Source organism: Opisthocomus hoazin, chromosome 1, assembly GCF_030867145.1.
Source record: "Opisthocomus hoazin isolate bOpiHoa1 chromosome 1, bOpiHoa1.hap1, whole genome shotgun sequence".
Taxonomy (NCBI): domain Eukaryota; kingdom Metazoa; phylum Chordata; class Aves; order Opisthocomiformes; family Opisthocomidae; genus Opisthocomus; species Opisthocomus hoazin.
Window position 1 is genome coordinate 93,560,789 of NC_134414.1, and position 24,354 is coordinate 93,585,142.

Sequence of the window (24,354 nt, forward strand, 5' to 3'; positions counted from 1 at the left end):
ACATATTCGCTTTCAAAAAACTACCAAGAACACAAAGGCCACTTTTATATTTAAACCCCTAAAAAGAAGCTATCTACAAAAGCCACTGCAGTTCGCCTCTATAATTTCAGGGGGCAAATTAAGGAACAGTGCAAATTTTTATTTGCACCAAATAAAGCAAGAAGCGAGGCAGCATGTGTTTGCAAGCTTATTCACCTGCACTCTATTCCTACTGCGTGCTCTTTTGCAGCCACCTATTCTCTACAAGTGGGGAGGAGTGAGGGGGAACATGGGAAGGATGAAACACTGGAATAGAAAAAAGTATATAATCCTGAAGTCATTGGAGAAATCGATAGATAAGTAATATACTCAAGTTCCATATGGGTGTATAAACAAAAGATCAGGACTTGGATATAAACCTGAGTATGGTATATGTAACTTTTTCTGCAATGACTTCCTGAGAACATATATTGCTACCCTACTGCTGTGGTTTTTAAAACCCACATCTTTTCTAAAGGAAAATGTCTGCACCTAGCAGATTCTAACTTTGTGTGGGTGTGTAACCAACTTGGTTACCAAAGAAACTAGTTCATGTTCTACACCACTTAAAACTAATATTACTATTAGAATAAATAATTTGAAGGAGAGGAAAGAAGGGGCGAAGAAAAAAAAAAAAAATGACTGCACTGCAGATTTGTAACAACCAATTAATGGCCAGAGAGAGAAATGCCATAGCCTCTGTCACAAAATTTCCAGTCTCCCTACACCAACCAAACAAGCCTTTGCTCTCGATGCAAATATTTCAAAACGAAGCCTACACTGCTGTGTTCGCGCACCGCCGCACTGCCTACATGACGTGCTTTCTGCATAAGTGAAGGAAAGTTGCAGACATCTCGTACTGTTGCCAAGACACTCTGACACTTGCTCAGAGACACTCGGCTGCTGCTGCTGCTGCTGCTGCTGCTCAGAAGTGCTCGGAGTTCCGACCCTTCAGTGCCACACCAGGGCTGTCCCTCGCTGCTTACGCCTTCTGTCCTGCTTTTCCATGGCATTGGATTTGCCTTTCTTCTCTGTGGCAGTATCCACCTGTATCTGGAAGGTGAAAAAAAAAACCCGAAGAACAGAACCTGACCATTTCTTTCGGGGAAATGCTGTATTGCTTCGTATTTGATATGCCGGCTGGGTAACACCCGCGTGCTTAACGCAGCCTCACGCCAGCAGCACCAGCTGCTTTTTCAGCGCAGGAGCTGAAGCGGCCCGTTCAGAGGTTCAGAGGCTGTGGCTTCTTTTCCCAGCAGGACACACGAGCTCCTTAGGCCGCGGCCCGCGGCGAGGCCACGGTCGGTCCCCCGCCGATCTCCAGCGGCCCTCGGCAGGCGGGAAGGCATCGCCCAGCAGCCCGCGCCCCTCCACGCTCTCTGCTTCGGCATTAACCCCAGTGCCCCGCGGATGCAAAGCGGGCGCCGAGAGCGGGAGCCGGGCTGCGGGCGCCCACAGCGGGCCACGCCGCCGGCCCAGGCCCCCTCAGCAGACGCCATCCGGCCCCGTGAGGCCTCCAGGCGCCGGCCCCTCCGCGCTGCCACCCACCGGCGGGGCAAGGCGGGGCCCTCAGGGGACAAGGCCGCAGCCCGGCCCCGCTGAGCCCGCGGGAGCGCTGCGCAAGGCCGCCGCCCCGTGGCCGCCGCCGCCCGGCCGCCCTCCGCGGCCTCCTCGGCGGGGCGGGAGCCGCCGGCGCGTTCCCTGCCCGCCGCCCCTTGCTGGCCCGTTATCGCCCCCCTGAAGGGGAACGCGGGGGGCTCCCCGCTGCCTGCGGGGAAAGCGGGCGCGGCCGGCGGAGGCGGCGGGAGCCCGCAGCGGGGTCCGAGGGGGAGGCCGAGGGGGAATCCGAGGGCGGAGCAAAGGAGAGCTGGGAAGAGCAGAAACGCCGGGGTCTGGTGTGGAAATATGGCGCGACGAGGCCCTGCGCACCCGCCGGGCAGGAGCGGGGCTGCTGCCTCGCCGCAGGGCCAGGGTTTGGCCGCGCTCCCTCGCCGGCTCCCTCCCGGAGCTGGAGGCCGGGGGAACCCGCAACATGGCAGGCGGTGTGAACGGAAGGCACTGCTTGCTTTACAAGAACTAACAGACTTTTTTTTTCCCAGGTAATCCGCTGTGCTCACAGCCCATGGCGGCTGACGCGTCGGCGGGCTGGTGGCATCCCCGGTGACAGCTCAGAGCAGCGGAGCCTCAGCAATGGCAAATGGGAAGAAATGATGAAGCTTTACCAAGAGACAGCGAGGCTTAGCGTTCTCTCTCGACCCTGAACTCCACCTCGCTGAAGGTTTCCCTTTCTCATTGCCTTTTTTCTCCCATCTGTGAGGTTGATTGTGCCGAAGCCTGGCCACTCTTCATATCCTGCTCACTTTCCTCTTCTCCGGAGCTGCGGCCAGCTTCACCTGGCCATTCCAAGACACCTGGACCTCTGGCTACAGGTCAGTGACCCAGGGATTAGTGTCACTTATCTTGATTTTCTCTTTTACTCGGGGAATCTCCCAGCCCTGACAAGACAGATAACAAATTTCGGAAGCCAAGGCTGAGTTCACCCACCTCACTGCAGCTCTTCCCCACTCAAGCCCTTTCCTCCTATACTTTTACCCAGACAAAGTCACGCTTCCCAGCTCCCAAGTGTCAAGAGTCCTCAGGCGGTCAGACATAGCAATGGGAGGCAAGGACAAAATCTGATTTGCAAGAGGGTATACAGCTATGTAGCTCATGAATCTTTCCTCTTCTTTTGTTCCTTCCTCTTCGTTCCAGTCACAGCTTCCTTCCAGCACCTGCAGCAAATGATGCAGGCTCTGACCTCCAGGGAACAGACTCATTCCGTATGCAACTCTGACTCCTTCCTTAATTGATCCTGGACTCCTAAAAAGGAGGGGCGTAATCCTAAAAAATGTTAATGTGTTACTGTGCAAGTAAAATGCTTGTGCACGCTGAGGCCAACTTCAGGTCATACCGGCATCTCAAATGAGGTATTTCTGAACATTTCTGTGCTTGACTCTGCAACTTGAATGCTCATTAAATATATATCTGTGTATAAATTCTGGAACGGGAGGGTCGGGATGGGATTTTAAAGCAAGTGGCTTCCCCTCCCCCACATGAATTCCCGCAGGCAGTATCGTCTCAGAGGACCATTGACAGGTCTGAACTCTTTAATATACAGACTGACCTCACAAGCCAAGAGGGAAACTTCCTGAGGGAGGATGAAACACTCCCTTTACTGTGATTGTCGCTACTCTTCTCTGGCAACAGAAGGAAGCCAGGAATACAAAGAGGGGGGGATGTATGGTGGTGGTTACAGGCACATCTCCTTGTTCATTTTCCAGTCCTGTAGGTAACGTGTTCCCCAAGCCTAGGATTCATTCTCTTACTGTTACGTCCCACCTGCTGGTCCCAGTTCCCCTCTGAACCATTATTCCCCATAAGCTTCCTAAGATTTCTGTATGTCCACACACCTCTGTTCCTCTCCATTCCACTCAGACTAATTCACCCTCCATGATACCAGAGGAGGATGCATTAAAAAAAAACCCACAGGAATACAACCTCCCTGAACTTAGCAGAATTGCCAGGGACCAGAGCAGCCCCTGGCTTCCAAAAAAAGCAATTGCAAAGCCCCAAACTGAGCATGCTAAATACAGTGTGGTTTAAGCAGCCATCTCTTAGGAACCATCTGCTAAGCGTGTGCAAATAGTGACTTTTGAGATTATTATGATTTAGTGAATTTGGGAAGAATCTTACAGGAACAGCAAGAGGAGGCTCTAAGTACTCCTGTGACATAAATATTACAGAATAATGAAATACTGGTTTTAGTCTTAGGAATAAGATTCATCCCCATGAACCAATATGTAAGCTTGCAGCAGCCTTGAGGAAGAAAAATACTCTCAATGATTTCCTCAAATGTACAGTAAATTTCATTGAAATATAAAACAGTCATTCCTCGTATGATATTCCCATGCAGTCAAAATAAAGTGTGTGCTTTCAGGTGCAAAGCCAAAGTCAATTAGTATTATACACAAACCAGAATATACCCTGAATTCTGGTCAGAGGCAAGCTGATGATTCATACCGCCAGGGTCTGCACGTCTGTATTTGCTAGGAAAGCCAGTGTACGGCTTGATGAGGGGTTTTGATCCAAAAATAGGCACACATGCGATTTTAAACATTTGCCTTAGAAAATTAGGTTTTGACACTGTGCTTTAATTAGTGTCATCTAATGCTGATGGGCACTTACCCGGGTAGAACACCAGCTTTCCGATTAAAATGTAAAATAACATGTTACATTTACAGTAATAATTCTATATTCATGAGCAGAAAGCACTGTGCAGAACGCAGCTTTCATAGAAAGCAAACCCAAAAACCCTATAAAGATCAAATGTACGTCATACAGGAGGAGAATTCCCTGCTTCTGTTTTTATCTCAGGAACATCAGGAACAATCAGAAAATCAAGCCACTCCTATGAAAAGCATGTAAGAGAAAAGGGAATCTGATGTTTTCTTACTTTGAATACGCACCTGCTTAAATATCTAATGCTTCTGAACTGAAAATGTACACCTTCAGAATTCTCTATCAAATGCTGTATGCATTTCACCTGCTCGCAAAACACACACCTGTGATTTACTGCAGAGTGTTTCTTCCGGCACTGCACATTCCGTGCTTTGTCGTGAGGTTTTTGGTGCTTAAAAATAAAACCAGGCAGACTGTTGTCTTGCCCGAAACACAGTCCTCAAAGAAATCAGCTACTGTCCTGCATATTCTTTACATGGCAACATGGGGTAAGCAAGCAACAGGACATTTTTAAGGGCTACTCAAATGTGGCTGTCATACATTTTTAGTGATCACATCTAACATAAGGGATGTGTGAATAGCAAATCCCCTGCTTTAAAATAACGTGGCTGTACTATTTTGTTTGGTTGGTTTGCTGCTTAAAGGTCCTAACTGGTCTTCTTCGACTACTTTCTCCTGACTGTAGCCAGCTCTTGACATCATTCACGAGCACTTACAGCAATGCAGGGGAAAGATATGTTTGTAACAGAAAAGACAGCATCAGCTCAAGGCACAGCAGAGAAACAGGCAAGGAGGTACATCCAAACTCTTGTCAAGCACATACCTGGTGCAATTGCCTGGCGCGTGTTGAGAAAGCACTGGGGCAGGGCTGTGACAATGGCCATATGGGATCCATATTTTTGTGGAAAGCTGAAAATGGGCAGGTTAAAGAGTAATTAATACTCACCCTTTACTTTTCATTGTATTACTTGGCTCATTTTGACATTTAATAACAGTTGATAAAGCATAACAAAGCATAAAGTTAAGAATGACCTTACAAATAAGGGTTCTCTGGTCTGAATACTCTACAGCTCCGCATCGGTGTATCACACTGTATTTCCTAAGTGCTGTTAAATTGCTGATTATGCTCATTTCATTCCCCGTGAGAGGCAGACAACCTTTATCATCCCAGTCTTAAAGATGGGGAAGCAGAGGCAAGGGGAGATTAACAGTGAATTGGCTGTGACCTTACAGCAGTGGTAGAACTTGATTCGTGCAGCTTTCAGTCCCTGGTCCATTGTCTGTGCTGCATCCCGTAAATGATTCAAAACCTCCATGATATTGCCTAGAACCTAGTCAGTCTGATACCAGTTTGTACACACATTCTGAAAGACTGGAGAAATTTATTTTTTTTTAAAAATGTCCTTTACTGAAGGTCTCTTACTTTATAGCCAACTACACTGTCAATATGACTCAATATGCAATCTAGATGCAGGTGGAAGAACGTGACAGAGCAGTATGAAGATGATTCTGAGTCAGAGTGTGCTGTCCCAAAGCTGTACATCTGTAATTTATATTTAGATAATTGTCTTTACTAACAGCTTTAGAGACACAAAGCCTAGCCAAAGGCTATAAAGGGGACATAAGTGAGAATGGGAAGCAATAAAGTGGGGGAGAAATAGGCTGATCAGCCCTGTCCATACAGCCTGGCTGCTCTGCCAGGGACGGTAGAGCACCCATGTTTTCTCTTCTTGTAGGTGAGCGAGGGAGGAGCTGTCCTCTGTGCTCAGCAACAAGTGTCTCTGCGTCTGCAAATTGCAGACTATTTTTCTTATACTTCATCAGATGTGGAGGTGTAACACCTAACCTGTCCTTTGGCTACACCCTGAAGTCACAGGAAACAGTGCTGGCTGATAGAGTCCTCAGAGACACCCAGTCCATTCTCCTACCCCAAGGTGGGATTAGCAATACTTATGTCACACCTTACACATTTATCCAGCTTGCTTTTAAATTCCTCCAACACTGAAAAGCCTACACCCTTCCCAGGTAACCCTAGTGCTCCACATTACTATTAGAAAGATATTACTGTTAGATGCTTTTTCAGTATCTGACTGAAATGTCCCCTGCTTTCATTTAAGCCTGTCTATGTAAATATACATATATAAAATAAGCATTTACATATATGCCATATATATATGGTGTACACATGTGTGTGCATTCACATATACATGTGCATATATGCGTGCATATGTATGTATTTACTCCTAAATCCGAAATCAGATGCTAACCTATTTCAGTAGCTCCATGCATTTTCTTCTGCTTTCGCTTGCAATGTACTTGTTTTGCCCAGTTTTGTATGAAGGCACATAAACAAAAAAGAAGCATTCACACTGTTCTAGGAGTTACGCTCTGCCAAAATCCCAGTGTCTCCAGATATATTTTCCAAACTGCCAATGTTTTGCTTTACACTGAAACTTGTCTCTTAAAGGGGTGCTTTACTCTTGAAGCAAAGAAGCTGTACATTTTATACACTTCATTGTGATAGCTTAATTGTAAATTCCTATTTTCCTAACATAATTCATCCACAAATGATACCTCTTTTTTCTTTTGCTCCCTTGAATCCTGAATAATGTAATTGTTTTTCTAGTATCATCAGGGTTATTCTAAGAAGATCTTTGTATTGTGTACAAAGGATAGCACGTCCACAGCTATGCTTCCACATTGGCTCACAGACTGTTTTCCCAAAGAATATATTGTTTAAGTCTGTCCTCTCTTTCTTTGGGCAAATTTATGATCTTGAGAAAATTTGTGCGTTTGCTATTTTTTTTAGGAAGCTGCATCATCCAGTTATCCGATGCAACTGCGTTCAATTAACATCAACCGGACTGGGATACCAGGCACATTCACTGCGGTGCCTTGTCTGATTGTTTTGTTTCTGAAAATGTAGTATGAAAGCTGTAAATTGACTGGTCTGCTTATATTAGCTGTAATGTTTCAGTACATCAGGACCATTTAGACTGCATTTCAAAATAAGAACTTCATCCATCTTTCCACAAGGAAGGACTTTTTGTCAGGTCATTATTGTTTATGGCGAAGGAAAGACCCTTCCCTAAGGCTGACAGAAGTGTCAGCAGTCTGTGTTTTAAAGTAAACAGGTGAGAGGCCGTGATTAATAATCTGGTCAATCACAAGTATCAGATGGCCTAGCCAAAAATATAGCCAGAGAGCAATGATCCAAAGGTTTCACCTTGAGAAGTAAATCCAGATCTAACACAATATGGGAGAACTCTCATTAAAGCAGAGATCTGTTTTTGTGCAGCCTATGCCAATACGCGAGGGAACAGAACCGTCCTTCCCCTCCACTGAGTTTTCATACAAGCACAGAAGAAAAAGCACAGGCTCCCTGTTACATTCCAGTTTGTTTTTTTCAATCTGTTCATGTTAATGGTACAGTCGGGGATCTCCAGTTTTTGTGTCATCACTGCCAGCAGCAGGCTAATGGAGCATCTCAGAGACAGACCATAGAGCTGCAGTTCCAGCCACACAGGGCACTTCCCTCTTTTTATTACACTCTATAAAAAGATGTCACACACGCTTCCTCTCAGCAGTCCCCATGAATCAGCAAAGAGCTGCCGAAGAGTGACCATCAGGGCACTCGGGAAAGAATCAGGTGCCAGCTGCCAAAGTATTTCTTGGTGATTTACATTCTTTCTCTATAACTCTGTATCCAGTAGGAGGAACAGGCCAGCAAGGAGCATTCACACATTTGCATTTTACAGGACAGACGCAAAAAAAGAGATGTTGTCATGCAGGAGCAGGAGGGAGGATTTCTTCCCTTTCAGCTGATGCGAAAAGATAGTGCAGTTCCTGTGACTTCTCCCAAGATCTGCATTAGCGAGTCCAATTAGAGTATGTATGTCCTGTCACAGGTGGCAGAACATCAGGGCCCTGGGGAGCGCAACGCCAAAGTGTGTGCACAGCCATAGCTTTTCTTCATCTTCACCTCTCTCTTCCATTCCGTTTGGTGAACACTAGGGGCTTACAGACGCGGAAGGAAATATTTTGACACGGTTGATTTTGTCAGCAGCCTGTTTCAGGAGGTAAGAATCAGCCATCTTGAATTCTGGCAATGAAATCTGTGGATGCAGATCGCAAAACGGGTGGCCACCCCTTGGCAGCATATTGCTTCCTGGCTTGTATGCTGGGTTAAGAAGGCAGATTTTGTTCCAGTAGCCCCATCCTTCATGCCCCAAAGGACTTGTTCAGAGGGAGATCACACACACGAAAATTTCAGCTTTGATCCTGTATTAGAAATTTCTGCTTTGTCTGGTTGCAGAGTTTAAAAAATCACCTTAGTTTTGGGGTTCTCAAACCGTGATCATGCTGCTCGTGCCCATGATGCCGCACTCTGGTTCCAGCTGGGAGAAGGTGGGACGGAGGAGACGAAAAGAGACAAGTGAACAGTTTCATTGATTAAATATGAACTACTAACTGCACTGAGACCGGCTTACAATCTTCTGTGGTTGCTTCTAGCAAGCCCTTTTCAGTGTAAGCGAACTGCCGTCCTTGTGGCAAAAGTGCTGGATGTATCAGTGGAAAGAGTGATACTTTGGGGTAATCTTCCTGCTGTGATGGGACCCAGGCTGGGAACAAGGAGGAGGGCTCCTTCTACCCTGCTTTTCTGTTAACTGCAAATGAACAAAAGATACAAGTTGTGAGGTCCCCTCACCAAACAGCAATGGGAGATTGACTTTATCGTTAACCTTGTCTGTGCCCTCACCAGTTTAATTGGCATTGGCCCAGGTCCCAGACCTAAGGCCATGAAACACGGAGCAGAGCTCGGTCGGGTGATGCAGGGAGAGCTACTGCTCTCCCCAGCCATCCTGGGCTGGCTACATGTCGTTTTGATCCCTTGGCACGAAGCACAATGTCTTTGCATGTCACCAGTCAGACTTCCAGCAAGTATAAACAAGCGTAACACAGAGAACTTCAGTGAAAAAGGTTTTGCATCCCTTAAGAATCTAGCCATAATTATTAAAGTCTCCTTGAAAATTTTATTTTTAGTTCCCTTTAAAAAAAAAAAAGGTCTTTGTTACCCCTCTCCTCACTGTGGGTAACCTCATTCTCTCCAAGCTCCAGCTGGAACCTGCATCACACATTGCTCAGTGCTCTGTTGCGAAAATCATTCCCCCTTTGCAGCACTAAATCCCCTGCACACACTCCTAAAATATCTTCTCTGGTTCCTCATGCCTAACGGAACAACACAAAATCCTGATTCTCTGCATACCTCCCACCGCCATCCCAGCTGCTCCTGCCACCTTTCCCTTCCCCTAGGCCCTCTTCACTCATCTGAAGTTACTTATCAGGAATCCCCTCCTCCATCAGTTCTCTCTGCTTTTTGTTTCACTGGACCTCTTTTGGGGAGGTAGGAGGAAGAGGCTGTTTTAAATAAAACCTTGTCCACCTCTCCCTCTCACATTAGTTTTAAAACTTGCCACCATAACAAGATTTAAGCAGATGCACAGAGCAACGCTCATGTCCGGATGTTCAAAGCACCCTGCTTACGCTCACAAAGAGCTAAAGCCCGGTGGCTCGGGCTGCGGGGTCCTTGACCCACCCAGGCCTTGCAGACCCCGGGGACGACAGCGTGGCCTGATGCACCAGACCTGCTTGGCCTTGACAGCTCCCGAAAGTGGGTCGAGATAGTCTCTCTGCACAGGTCTGAGAGTCAACAACTGTTTCACAGCAGACGGGTCTGCTCTTGAGAGCAGGCTTGAACCCTGTGCAGATGCCGTGCTTATGAGTCACACCTTCCCCATCTCCCTTTTACGATCCGTCCCCAAAAGTAGCTGCCCTGAGGCATTCGCTTTGAGAGGACATAATCATATTGTCCTCTCGTGCATTATCCCTCTTCCCAGCATCTGCACCTCATTGTACGGTCATCTCTTCTCATCGTTCCCTTCTTAATTTAGTTTGGAAACTCTCTACAGCAAGGAGACATGATTATCTGTTTTGTAAAGCGCCGTTCAGAGCTGTAGCAGAGTAGCACGCATACGTGACAGAAATCCTGCCCTTCCATTTCCTCCACAAGACCGGCGGGGCTGGTCGGCGCTCAGCAGGTTAACGCACACCGCCTGGCACGTGCTGCCAGCGACAGTTCCGCTTACCGGAGCTTTCCCCTGCGACCGCGGCGAGAGCTCAGCTGTCCTTTGCTCTTCACAGAGTACCGGGAGAGGCCTCCAGCCGCTCCTCTCCTGACAACCGTATTACCGCAGAACACCTTCTGACAGCAGATTTTGGAGGGCCAGAGTGGTGACTTTTGGGCACAAACTGAAGCACAGGAAGTTCCATCTGAACATGAGAAAGAACTTCTTCCCTCTGAGGGTGATGGAGCACTGGAACAGGCTGCCCAGGGAGGTTGTGGAGTCTCCTTCTCTGGAGATATTCAAGACCCGCCTGGACAAGGTCCTCTGCAGCCTGCTGTAGGTGACCCTGCTTTGGCAGGAGGGTTGGACTAGATGACCCACAGAGGTCCCTTCCAACCCCTGCCATTCTGTGATTCTGTGACTTCACCGCCTGCAGAGTCACGAGTACGCAGTACCAACAAACACCCCTCCAGTTTGGCAATGCCCACAGGACACTCACGGTGCTGTAAGGTTCTCACTCAGCGCGGCTACAGCACGCACAGCCGTTGAGCTGCCTCGCATCCCACCCCGGGACATCCCTCCCCCATGGGCGACCCCACAGTCAGAGGCAGGGCAGTTCCCTGGGCCGAGGGGAGGCAGGATTTTGTGGGGTGCAAACCCATGACCGCCTTTGGAAAGGCACCGTTCCCGCCGCAGCTGGCGGCGCAGCCTGGCGCCAGTTACAACAGACGGGGCTGGGAAGGCAGAGCAACGTCCAGCAGAACTGCTGATACATCACTTTTTCTCTCTGCCCCCAAAAAATGGCTGCGTTCTTCCCAGGGCCACCTATGGCTCACCCAACGCCAGTGTGCCGAGAGCCGGGCTGGGTGTCAGGTCCTCAAACTGATTTTCTGAGGAACCCTGGAGAACCGCAAATCAGCCACTGGATGGGTACTGAAACCACTAATAATCCCCTTCAGTTTTAATAATGATAAAATAATTTTAATGGAGGCAAAAAAAAATCAGCACAGACGATGCTGTCAGCAGCAACGACAATAGCTCTCTGCTTGTCGCTAATGGCACAAAGCGCTAGGCACATCCCGGCGCGTCCCCCTGACAGACCGCAACGTGACTGAGCCCGCGCTCGGACCCCTGCGCCGCTGGAAATGGGCAGCGAGGGGAGAGCGCTGGGCTGGGGGACACGAGACCCGGGCTCTGGGGCCCGGCCCAGAGCCCAGCTTCACCCAAAGGGGGGCCCGGTCCTCTCCCATGTCTGCGCTTCCGCTTCCATTTCCATCTTTGAGGTTTTCTGCCGATTATATTCAAATTAAATTTTTTTCTTCAGCCACTGTAGGGCTGATACGAGCGGTGGGGACCCACCCCCACGGGAGCGGAGGCAAGCAGGGGCACAATGGCATCCCTGGGTTGGGCAGCGTGGGCCCTGCAGGCATTCCCCAAGCTCTTTTCAGTGGTGCCCAGTGACAGGACAAGGGGCAATGGGCACAAACTGAAGCACAGGAAGTTCCGTCTGAACATGAGGAAGAATTTCTTCCCTCTGAGGGTGACGGAGCCCTGGAACAGGCTGCCCAGGGAGGTTGTGGAGTCTCCTTCTCTGGAGATATTCAAGACCTGCCTGGACAAGGTCCTGTGCAGCCTGCTGTAGGTGACCCTGCTTCGGCAGGAGGGTTGGACTAGATGACCCACAGAGGTCCCTTCCAACCCCTACTATTCTGTGATTCTGTGATTTGGGCACGGGCACGCACCCGGGAGCAAACCAGGGGACGTGGGGACCCGGCTGGCCGCTGCTCAACCCAGCCGTCCACTCGCCCGCAGCGATGAACCGTGGTGAACCGCGGGAAGAGCTCAGCATCCAAGCTGCGTGACCCAGCTGCGAGCGAGGAGACGGGGATGGTGTCAGAGAGGTTTTGTGCACGCAGCGTCCGCGACAGAACACCGGCTTAGGTCGGACACTGCCGACGTGTCAGAGGGAGGACGACTGTCAGCCCGCCGGTGACCGAAGCAGGGAGCGCCTGTTGCTCCCCGCTGCAACAGGTGTAACCGCTGCCACGCAGAAACTTGCTTTTGACCCGTTTGCACAACAGCCACGGCCTGGCCGGTAACGGGACCCCGAACCCCGGCGCCTTCCACCCGGGCAGCCACAGCCCGGGCCGGCGGCAGCCGCCGGGGTCAGCGCGCCCGCACCGGCCGCCAGCCAGGGTGGGCCCGGGCAAGGCGGGCGCTGCTGCTGCTGATGGCAACTTCAGTGTTTACGCGCGGGGCGGCTGCCGCCACTACACCCCTCCCGCACGGGGAGCACGTCCGCACCGGCGGCCGGGGAGGCGCGGCACGGCCCCGGCAGCAGCAGGGGGCGGCCCCGGGTGGCCGGAGACCCCGAGGCGGGCACGGGCAACCCCGCGGCCGGCGCCCGGCTCCCCTAATGGGCATGTGCGGCGCCGTTCGCACATGCCCACTCGGGCGGCGGGGGCCGCCGGGCCGGGCCGGGCCGGGCCGTGCCGGCGCCGCGGAAGGCTGCGCGGCGGGAGCGCCGGGCGCGCCGTCGGGCACCCCGTGAGCCGCCCCGGTCCCGCCGCCGGGGGAGGCGGCCGGACGTTTCTGGCGAGCCGAAGCCCCCCGCCCCGCCCCGCGAAGCACACCCATCTCCCCCGCCCGTCGGGGACGCGGGCTGCCCGTCGGCCCCGGGGCGGCGGCCCGGCGGGGCGGGGATGTGGCGGCGCGGCGGGGCCGGCGGGCGGGGCCGGCGGGCAGGCGGGCGGGGCGGGGCGGCCCGGGCGGGAGGCGCCGCGCTGCGCCCCGCCGCCCCGCGCTAGACGGCCCCCGGCGTGGCCCCGCGGCCCCGGGCGGAGGGCGGCGGGGGCGCCGCGGAGGGCTGTGGGCGCCCGCCCCGCCCGCCCCGCCCGCCGCGGCCCGGGGATTAGTCAGCAGTCTGCGGGCAGCCCCGCTCCCGCGCAAACTCCGCGGCGGGGGCGGGGAGCGGCGAGCGCCGCCTGCCCCTTCCCCTTCCCGCGGCGAGGGGCGGCGGGGCCGCCCGCCCCCCCCGCCCCCCCCCCCCCCGGCTCCGCCGCTCGGCGGCGGGGTTGGCGAGCGGGGCACCGAGGCGCCGGGGAACTCCTCTCGGGCGCGGCGGCGTTGCGGGAGGACGGGCGCCCGGGCCGCCCCGCGCAGGCACGCACGCACGCGGGCGGGCGGGCAGGCGCGCGCACACACACGCACGCAGCCCGCGCGCACGCGGACACGCGCGGCGGCGGCGGCCCCCGGCCCCCCGCAGCCGCGGCCGGCGGGGAGGCGGCGCCCGGCGGGGCTGCCCCATGGTCTTGCGGGGGCCGTGGGGGAGCTGCGGGGGCCCCGGCGCGGCGGTCGCTCTCCTGCGCGCCCTCCGCACTAGGATGTTGCGGCAGGTCTTGCACAGGGGGCTGGGGACGTCCTTCTCCCGGCTCGGCCACTTCGTCGCCAGCCACCCGGTGTTCTTCGCCTCGGCGCCCGTCCTCATCTCCATCCTGCTGGGCGCCAGCTTCAGCCGCTACCAGGTGGAGGAGAGCGTGGAGCACCTCCTGGCCCCCACCCACAGCCTGGCCAAGATCGAGAGGAACCTGGTGGACAGCCTCTTCCCGGTGAACCGCTCCAAGCACCGGCTCTACTCCGACCTGCAGACGCCGGGGAGGTACGGCAGGGTCATCATCACCTCCTTCCGCAAGGCCAACATGCTGGACCAGCACCACACCGAGCTCATCCTCAAGGTAACCGCGGCGGGGCCCCGGCCCCGGGCGCCGCCGCCACTCCGCCCCGCCCGGCCCGGCGCCCCGCGTCCCGCCCCGCTCCGCTCCCCGCCGGCCCCGACCGAGCCCGGTCCCCGCCCGGCAACAGTTGGGACGCCCGCCCGGCCGCCCGCCGCGGGGACGGGGACGGGGAGCCGGCACCGCGCTCCCGCCAGCGCCCGCGGGATCAGCTGCACCCCCCCACCCCCCCTTTTATTTTGTCCTTTTTCTCTTTCCCCGGGCCTGGTTTTACTCGCCGGGGGCGAGCGCGGAGGGCCGGCTGCTCGCCGCAGTGGTTCAGCGCCCGGCTTAGCCGCTCCGCAGCCGGCGCGCAGCCATGTGCCGCCTGAGTTACGGCGGGCGCCGGGTTCGGACGCGCTCGAAACTTCAGAAGCAGTTCGGTGCCCGGCCGCCGGGCCGCCGGGAAAGCTCCGGGGGCTGCTGCCGGGGGGGGGGGGGGGGGCGCAGAGCCCCCTCCTCGCCGCCCCGGGAGGCGAGGGGCACAGCCCGGCGGGTTGTTTTTAGCGGGTAGCGGGTTTTTTTTCCCCACCGCCACAGAAAAGCGCTGGTTCGGCGGGCGAGGCGGAGCGCGGCCCGGCGGAGGGCTGCCGGCGCCGGGCGGCCGGTGCCTCCGGCCGGAGTCGGAGCGGCCGGCAGCTTCCCCCGGTGCCCGGGCGGCGCGGAGCCCGCGGGTCGCGGTCCGGCGGGACGTGTCGCCGCGCTGCCGGCCCTGGCATGTCGGAGCCCTGCAGCCGCCGAGCCGGGACTCTGCAGCCCGGTCCCTTCAGACGGTCTTGGAAGGAGAAGCAGGGAGGGCGGATGCAAAAACGCTGCCTTGAGAGAGTCGGGTTCACCCAGGGAGAAGGAGCGGAGCGCTGACCGAGGGCCGGAGGTGTGCCGAGCCCAGTCCCGCACGCTGTCACCGTTGCCTGGTGGAAACCCCGGAGGCTCGGCATCGCTTTTTGGGGTTTTCTCCCCTCCCCTTGAATGTCAGACTGTCAGCCCGCACAAAAGCCGATGTTAATTCTTTCTAACAGCTTCAGGGAGCGTCTCACCTGAAATGAGAGGACGGGTGCAAATGCCTACTGTGTTTGGGGAGACCTGGCTGCTCCTTACTGAACGAGGAAATAACTGCTACAGTGGATTTATTGATATTGTATTGCCGCTGTGGCCGCATACAGAGCCACTCAGCGTTTTATGTTTTCCTTTTTTTGCTGTTGGCATATTACCCAACGGTAATCAGCAAACAGATTTAATGAGCATCGACTCACTAAGTACGGTAACAAGCAGTGTTACTGGTGAAGGAGAAAACTCCAGAGAGACGGTTTTCGTTCCTTCGTTTTCTTGTACCGTGAATTGCATTCGCGTCCAGTGTGTGCACAGTTACTCAGTCATAGGATAACGATGATAATGGATTTTTTTCTCTGCGCTGCATTCTCTAGAGATCTGTAGTTTTATCAATAGCATAGTGACACACAAATAAATGGTACTCAGAATCTTTCCGCAAGCAAACTTCTCCATAAGATTTATCACATCAGCAAAAGAGCTATAACTTAGAAAGTTCTGTCAGTATTTAATGCTGCCTCATTTTTAATAGATGGAACTTGCCAACAAAATGATTATTTTTCATTTAGTGAGATAATGAACACCATTGCCATTTGACTGTTTACTCTTACTGTTAGTCTGACATTGTCAGGCGTATTTGATGCATTACTTCCAACTCTTACCTAATTATTTCCAGTATGTCTTGCACGGAATAGATTGCATCCTTTATCCTAATTACTCTTGTGTTTGTGGGCAGAGCCAGGCTCGGGCAGCTGCCTGTCCAACCCTGTGGACGGCCCCGTGGGTCAAAGCACAGCAAAACAGGAGGCAGGGCTCCCCGCTCCCAGTATTGTTAGATCCGTGGTGATGCAGGGCTACATCATCTTGTGTCAGCCAGGCTCACCAAGGGAAGGGGAAAGGGAAGGGTGGCTGTCAAGGTTTTCCTGTACATCTCCAGTTGTTTGGAGGGGAGGAGAGAGCAAAGGCATCTGAAGTTACCCCCTCCCCAGCCCCAGTCCAGAGCCAACCAACTCAAAGTGCTGTGCTTGTAAATAAGTGTCCTGGGTGGAACCATGGGGTAATCCCACCTGCGTTCCCGAAAATGCTGCCGCGTAGGCACGGTCAGGACAGAAACCTATACAGCAGGATTTGTTTGTCTCTTTTTCTGGAGAAGGATGACCTCCCCAAGGGAGAGGTTTTGCTTTAGAAGAGGTGTCGGACTGGACGCTGGCTTCTCCTGCGCGGTTGTTGCTGCATCTCCGCCCACTAGAAGAAGGACGGGAGTCCCAGGGGGGTGCCTGCCCCAGGCAGGCGGCGGCTGCTCTTGCAGCACCTCTTCTGGGTTTCGTTACCTGCCATATCCCCCCCCCCCCCCCCATCAGCCAAGGAGGGAAGGGAGAGAGCCTTGAGCTGCTACAGCTACCCTGGTCACCTGGCGAGGGAAAGAGAAGGTTTCCTCTGGTTTCGGCAGAGGAAGAAGTCAGCTTTGTTATTGACCCCTCAGTAAAGGGATACAAAGCTTTGGGGACTGAGCAGTTCAAGCATAGCTGGTACTGTCAAAAGTTAATCACACTAACATCCTAATCAATTAATTAGTCAATTAAATAACTTCTTTGGGGGCATCTCTAGCTGGCTTAGTGCTGTTCCTTGTGGGCGCACTCTCACCCCGAGAACCTCGCCTTTAGCAGTGCCGCCCGATGCCCTGTTGGCTGGCTGGGAAGAGGCGTAGGGAAGGGCTCAGCCCGACCACCGTCTCAGGCGCAGATCTCCAGCGGCACCCCCGGGGCAGGGGCTGCCTTGGGACTCCCCGCTGACAGCACACGTCTGCCGGCGCCACGCTGGCTGCTCGCATGGCAGTGGCAGGTCTTGCTGACGGTACAGGCTGCTCCACACAAGGTCTCTCCTGCTCGTTAGCGTGGAGGCGTGTGGCTGCCTTATGTAATAGTACCTTTTTATTATTATTATTTTTGCATAGATCTCCGTCTATAGTTCTCATAACTCTCTGTAAATGCTTAAACCATTCCGGGCCTGCCACCCCAATGTTTTGTTTCCAGCTAGCATAGTCATTTGCAGAAGAAAGGGGAGAAACCTAAACATATCTTGGATCTCTGGCCTTGAATAGATGATCCAACAAAAAGCCTCGGTAGAATCTCGGATATGCAGGAGATACATCCTGAGACTGAGCTACTGTGGGCGGGCAATAAGGAAATTTTACTCGCTGCTGTACCTGCTCTTGTAGCTGAGCACAGGGCACTGGCATCCTGTGCTGTCGGTGCCCAGGACCTTTCTTCCTCAAGATTTCACTCTTTAGAGAGAGAGAGAGGCAGGAAATAAAAATACCTAACTGAAGAAAGTGAGCTTTGACCCCTGTATTTCCAAGAAGTGCTTGGAGAAACAAAAATAATTGAGCCATTTGGTGTGGACCATTGTGCAGAAGTTCAGATGATTATGTAGAGTCTGTACAAGTCATCTAAGCCTAGCATCCCACCTAAATACAGTGTCAGAGCAACCCCCTACCATGTCGTGGTGGTATTTCCACTTGCAGCTAGAAACTTGGCAGGTTGAAGGCATACGGACTCACTGGAAATACGGACCTAGCCAGATTTTTAAACCCTAGAAAATACATTCTGATTTAGCCAGAATTCAAGACACCCATCTTTTTGAGCCGGTTCATTCCTCTATACTTACAGTGAGTAAACAGCGTTACATTACAAAAGACTTTTTTTTTTTTTTTAATGAAAGGTTTCCTTTTTTTTTCCGAAGGATATCCTCTCTTCCACTTACGTTATTGTGTTTATAACAATAACACAGTACTAATATTTTTTTGGCAAAAACTCTACTTAAGGTGGCAAGACGCAGAGATGAAAAGGAATGAAATGTAAAATGCCTTACTGAACGGGATTGCATTTGCAGTTTGCCTCTATGCAAATCTGTAGGTGAGGGTTTATTTTTTTTGAGGATACCTCTCCCAACTACGTGTTTTCAGACGGTGCTTATACATTGCACCTCTCATATAAACCGGCCATCAATGGCTCTAGATAACTGGTGAAATATCTGTTTCAAGATGCAGGCAAGTAGTGAAATTAGGTATTTCTGTTTAAGTTTGAGAACTGCATAACTTCTGATTACTGCAGAACAAATCAGTTGAACTTCAAAATTTTGTAGACCTCATACTTGTTGGGGTTTCATTTCCTCCCTCTGCTCTTTAATTACTATGTCCCTGTTAACGTGTGCGCCTGCGTGCCCTGTCTATAGTCTTCCCAGATTTCCTCACTTATTTTCTACTTGTGAGGAAACTCGTGGAGGAAATCACCGTATTTATGTTCCCGTGCCTGTGATATTTCCAATTGCTTTGCTGTACAAACATGGCATGCTTAAGATGTTATTTTCAGGGTCGGTGGAAGTGGATTCTGGTCATTCAGCTGAGCCGAAAGCTCGGTCTGGCGCAATCCTGGCTAACGCAGGGTACTCCTTATTTTAAAACTTTGGCTGCTTCTGAATGCCTGGACACAGGCAGTCAGTTGTGGATCTAGCGATGGAAATAGTAGCTCTCCACCTTCTCTAGGTAGCTCAGGCACTAAAAACACTTCAACAGAACAAATAGTGAATTCTGCTGAAAAAAAATTAACGGATGAAGTCATGTCTTGAGAGCAAGGCTGTAAGATGAGGGGAAGAGTCCTAATACAAGAAAAACAAGGGTGTGAAAGCAGCAGAAGTGCAAGCCTGTTGTCATAGCAGCACAATGCTGCAGGGCTAAAATGTATCTTATGCGAAAACAGACGAGAATTAAGATACGCAGGTAAGATCTGGGCACTGCCAGGGAACAGGGAAGATAAAAAGCACGCCGCAAGGGCAGCGTGGAAGCACGTGCAGAACCCCTCCTGAGCTCCCGGTGTCTGCAGCAGCAGCAGCTCCTTGGCGTGGTTCCTGTGGGTGAGAGGTTTTGGTCTCTCCCGCAGCGCCGTCCGGGGGCTGGAGCAGAAGCCCTGGAGTTGCCCGTGCCTGGGAGGACATCCGCATCCCACTGCTCCAGCTGGGATGGCGTCCCTTTACTGTCCCTCTTGCCTCGCACCGTGGTGCGATGCTCCCCTGCGACAGTGCACCCCGAGCCGCTGCCAGCCAGGCAGCCCATGCTGGGGACATCCAGCACTCTGTGTTGCATCGCCTTTCCTGCTTTTGAAGGTCAGATCTCGCCTCCTGTCTGATGGAGTGTGCAGGGGACGGGTTCCCTCAGTGCATGGCTGGACATGTGTGATGGGGGACGTCACCCCTCCAATGCAAGCAGGCAGGGCAGGCGTTGGAGGTCAGGGCTGCTGGTGCCTCAGGCAGTGCTGCATGGTTTGAGGAGAGCTGCCGGTTCTTCACAGTGACCAAATTTGGGCTTCCTGAAAGCTGTCACCAGACCCTGTCTTTAAGTTGGGGTCTAGAGCAGGAGAACCCCCTCTCTCCTGTTGGAAGGGAGAAGGAGGAGCCAAGTAACAACAATGAGCACCGTGGGCTGTGAAGTTGCATCTATTGAGGTTTTCTGTAGTGAGGAAGGGCCTATGGGTCACACTTCTGCTGGAGGAGCCTTTCCAAAAAGCCTGCGTGGTGTCTCCAGCTTGCTGAGAAGGACAGAGGGGTGTTTATGGAGAGATGGGGCGTGTGGAGGAGGCTGCCGTAGACCTGACACAAGATCAGCTGCAGGAGCGAAGTTTTCATCTTTTTTTCCCCATCGTGAAAAATCCATTTTGGAGCTGTGCACCAGGCTGTGCAGAGGGGTCCTGTTTTCCAGCAGCAGGTCAGACCAAAAACCGGAGTGGGTTTCTCCCGGTGGGACAAATTCAGGTGTAATTGCCAGGGCAATGGTCAATATGGATTAGTAAAGCTCCTCCACTTCAGATTAGGAAAGAAGAATCATATCTAGCAATTTTCTGTAGCCACCAAGAAGGCAGGTGGAAATGTAAATGCACACACATCTGCCACTTGGAGCACTAATGGTTGTCCCTCAGTTGATGACTTGTAGTTTGAACAATTTATAGATTTTATTTACATGAAAATTCTTTGGAGAAAACAATTCACCGTGGTTTGGACAGCTGAAGAAATTAGTTGCAAAAGTACGTAGCTTGCATGATGAGTATCTTAGCGTCTCTTCAGGAAACCTGGTTGTCGGCCTGCTAGACGAAGAGCCCAGCTACCCATAGCGTTCCTCGCTGCACGCTCTCCAGCTGCGACTTCTGATGTTATTCCTGAGCCGTTAGGACCTACTGGCTTCCTCCTTCGGGTGTGCATCAGCCAGAAGGGCTTGGGCAGGAGGCCGCTGCCCACCAGCTCGCTTGGAACCCCTGCCCCAGACCCGTGGTACTCAGACTGACAGCAGGGCACGGCCCCGTCCAGGGGCTCCCTTGCCTTCCCTCTCTGCACCTTCTGCTGAGGAAAATACACTCGATATAGTTTAATTCTGCCCAGGTCTGCAGAGCCCACTGTGTTTTCTTTTGTGAATTAAGCGGGGAGCTGGGCAAGCCTTTTCCCTCTCACAACCCTTTTACGTTTTGACGGAGGCTGTCTCTTGAAGTGAATGAAAAAGCGCTCTGCAAAGATAGGAAATGCCAGAGATTACTGAGATCATAGAAGAAGTGGAGAAGTTTATAGCAATCCATTAAAGGCTTTTTCTCCTCTTCGTTTTCCTTGGCAGAAGTTACCTGTAAAAATTACCAGAAGAGTAAACCAGCTTCACATGAAAATGAAGCCTATATTTAAAAATCATTGTATTTATCCTGCTTTCTAGTTTTTCAGTCTTAAGCCCAAAACAGTGATGAGATTTTAAGCAGAAATAGATGATGAGTTCATTCTTCACTTTATTTTTGAGCCTTCTTAGGCTTTCTTCCATAGCCATGAGATCAGACATTTCTTTCTTTTAATGAAAGCTGAGGGTTTTTTTTTAAAAAAACACAATACTTCAGGCTCCAGAGCTCAGAGAAAAAACAGATTTGGTGAAAATGACAGGAAAAAAATTGTAAGAGTTGGCAACACTGATTAGAGTGAAGCTCGTTTTTAATTTGAACCATCAGAGGTAGACTGAAAGACTAAATAGAGTCAAATAATACCAGCAACAACAACAACAAAAAATAATATGGCATTGCAAAGCTCTTACTCCTGTGAGTAAAACATATCTCTCCATGTGCCAGATTATTCATAGTACAGGAGGACATCCGTATATCTATCTAGTTTTGTCTAGTTGGCCATTCATCAGCTATATGTCAAGTACCAAAGCCTAGTCGAGTCCTTACGATGAGCGATGTCCCCTATAAAACACCGCACGTCACTGCTCAGCAGCAAAACCAAACACATTTTTGCAGTATATATGATAAGCAGAAGGTAGTTGTACACATCCTTAATATTAAAAATGGTGGCTGCGACTCTGACGCAGCTCCCGCGGGAGTCGGGGTGTCTCCGTGAGCTGGGAATAGGAGCTTGGCAAGACTGAAGTGTCCCGCTGCGTGTTGCTGTCGCCCTCGCCGCGAAGCATCCGTGGGAGCAAAGCCAGGCCACCAGCGGGGCGAGACCCGTGTGGGACACTGGTGGCCATCACTGGGGCCACGTGCCTTGTCCCCTTTGCCCGTGGCTTTGGTCGGGGTGGCAGACTGTGCAACGCGGGCTTGAAGGATTTCTGGGATAGGACCATTTTGCAAATGATTCAGCAGTTTCTAACCCCTCCCTGCTGGGATGGGATCTGTTTGCTTCACAGGGAGGCTGCAGACTTTTTGTTACCTGACTAAATTGACAAAATTCTGCTAATACCTGCTCACTTTTGAATTAAAGAAAGGGCAAAGGGGCTAGAGGTTTTCCTCACCCCTTCTTGTGGCTCCCTGCGTCTTTTGCGTGGATGTAAGAATAAAATCAAGCTTTCCTTTCTGTCCTGAATATACATCTCTGAGTACAACCCCTTTGCCTTCAGTTTCAGCTTTGCTGCCACTGCTGAAAGTTGTGCCAAGCTCTGTAAGGGGAAGAGCTGTCTCACAGAGCCCAGCGTGGGGCTTGGTCATCCCAGGGCAGACAAACTGGGGAGCTCTGGTTCCCGGCGTCTGCCTTCCTGTGTTGATGGCAGAGGTAGGAGGGCCAGGAGCCAAAAACAGCTTGAAGAAATCTTTGCAGCCATGGCTCTCTGAGGCCCTGGAGCAAGTTGTTTAGCCCAGGATAAGTGAAAGGATTTGGGCTTTTGCTTCCCGACGTCGTCCCGTCCTGGGCCTGTGGGTAAAACCAGCCGTTCGGGCAGGGCAGTTTTGCCACCCCTCATCTGTCATCTGTGCTACAGGCTGAAACGTGGCTTGGCATGGAGGAGGGAGACCAGTACAGCCCTCACCTGGGGGTGTTTGCAGAAGGGGATTTGTCTCCTGGTTGAAGCCATCTTTCCTCTCTGTCTAAAATAAATGACTGAGTGAGCGTGGGACTTAGAGTAAACGAAGACTGAGAGCACGATGATACCAAATGCAAAGGGCTAAGGGCTGAAGGAAGAGACAACGCTGTTCTAGAACTCTCTCTCCGGTGCAGGACACGCATAAACACAACTTTCGGAAGGGAGAGGGGAACTGCAAGTGGTGGTCACTGCTTAAACAAGGATGAGAGGGGGAGGTGAAAGTTACTATTTCGTGCCTGAGCGCTTTCGGGGACAGGCTGCCACGGTGGCAAGGGAGCTGAGGCGATGCTGTGCAGCTCTCCTGCTGCAGTGCTCTGGCATCTCAGCAGTAAACTGCTTTTTGGTTCCTTGCACGGTTAGCTAGCTGAAAGTGCTGTGAGCGATGAGCCAGCAGTGCATGTCTCCCTGCAAGAAAAACCATTCATTCAGCTTTTGTTATTCCTTGAAATCTCCCTTTCTCCTAATAGGATCAGCAAGGATAAGAAAACAGCTGGGTAAATGAGAATCTGGTGGTCAATCATTTGTCCCAGTACTAGGTGCCAGGTTTATTGAGAATGTGGTTACTTGCTATTAAAATCTGCTGCACTGAGGAGTGCTATATGCATTATGCATTAGCATATTGCTAACGTTGTCCCCATCATACAGCGATTTCTGCCATTCACTATTAACAACCTGAAGTTTCCTGTGAGACCTCCCGGCGTACCGTAGGCAAGCTGAATTGCAGACCGCGTGATCCCTTGAACTGGTAGGGCGTGCCCTGGTCACCTCTTGGACCTTCTGTCCATTTTCTGTGGAAGCCAGTCACCCGTGGCCACGGGCGTGGGCTCTGGTTGCAAGTGGAGAAAACCTGCGTGGCCGCAGTGGAGCCTGCAGCATGGCCGCAGAGCGGAGAGTGCTGCGGGTCGGCAGCTCTCAGCGGGGCAGAGCAAAGGGAGGGACGGCCTGCGGCCGTGCTGCAGCGTGCCCCTGCCCGGCACTGAGCCGGCAGAGGTTTGTTTTCTGGGAGCTGGTCCGAAAAAGCAAAGGGCAGGTAAAGCGGTGTGTTTGTCCCGAGGAAGAAGGTCTGAGTCAGGCTTCCTGGAGCTGAATCCATGGGCGCGCTGGGGCCATGGGCGCACTGGGGCAGTGCTTGGCACGCTTCGAAGGGGTGGAGGGAACGGTAGGTTTTCCTCCTCTTTGGCTGTTTGCCTCCACACTGAGAACACATGGCGTGGCCACTGGCAAAGCTCGGGGTACATCTCGGAGCTGCTCTATGCTGCAGAGCTTGCAGCAGGCTCTGGGGCTGCCGGGGTGCCCCAGAATGCCGAGCCGGCTGCCTGCTCCCCACTCCTGCACCCCGAGGTGCGAGGGGCACGTCCCCTCACGCTGCGCCCAGTCCAGCCCAGCGCAGCCTCGCAGGGGGCACCAGGCTGCTGCCGCCGAGCGGGCTCCTGAGTCCAAAATTATCATTTCCAAGAAAAAAATGAGTATTTTAGGTATGACATTTAGCTTCTAGCCTTGCGCTAAAGATGAAGTAACAGCTGTGACAGATGGGGTTATTTTATAACCTAAATATTAAAAGAAAGTGTTTCAGATGTAGAAGGAAGCAAATGCAGAGGTGAAGCAGGGAAGGTAAATAGCAACACACGTTGTTTGATAAAAGTTTCCTGACAGTTTAATTTCTTCTGCATTGTGTCTCTCGATGGATCCTCTCTGAAGGAATTATGTTGTGAATCTAACACAGGCAGGAAAGTCCTGCTAT

The 24,354-nt window shown here is 52.3% G+C and overlaps 1 protein-coding gene across 1 annotated transcript in view; it reads left to right on the forward strand.

Annotated features, from left to right (window-relative positions):
• Positions 1 to 13,726: 13,726 nt before the first annotated feature.
• The window catches only part of PTCHD1 (patched domain containing 1), a 46,367-nt gene continuing 35,739 nt past the window's right edge, over positions 13,727 to 24,354 (forward strand). The window contains exon 1 of the mRNA XM_075429676.1: positions 13,727 to 14,155. Within this exon, the coding sequence (XP_075285791.1) occupies positions 13,727 to 14,155 (429 nt within the window). The remainder of the gene's footprint in view (positions 14,156 to 24,354) is intronic.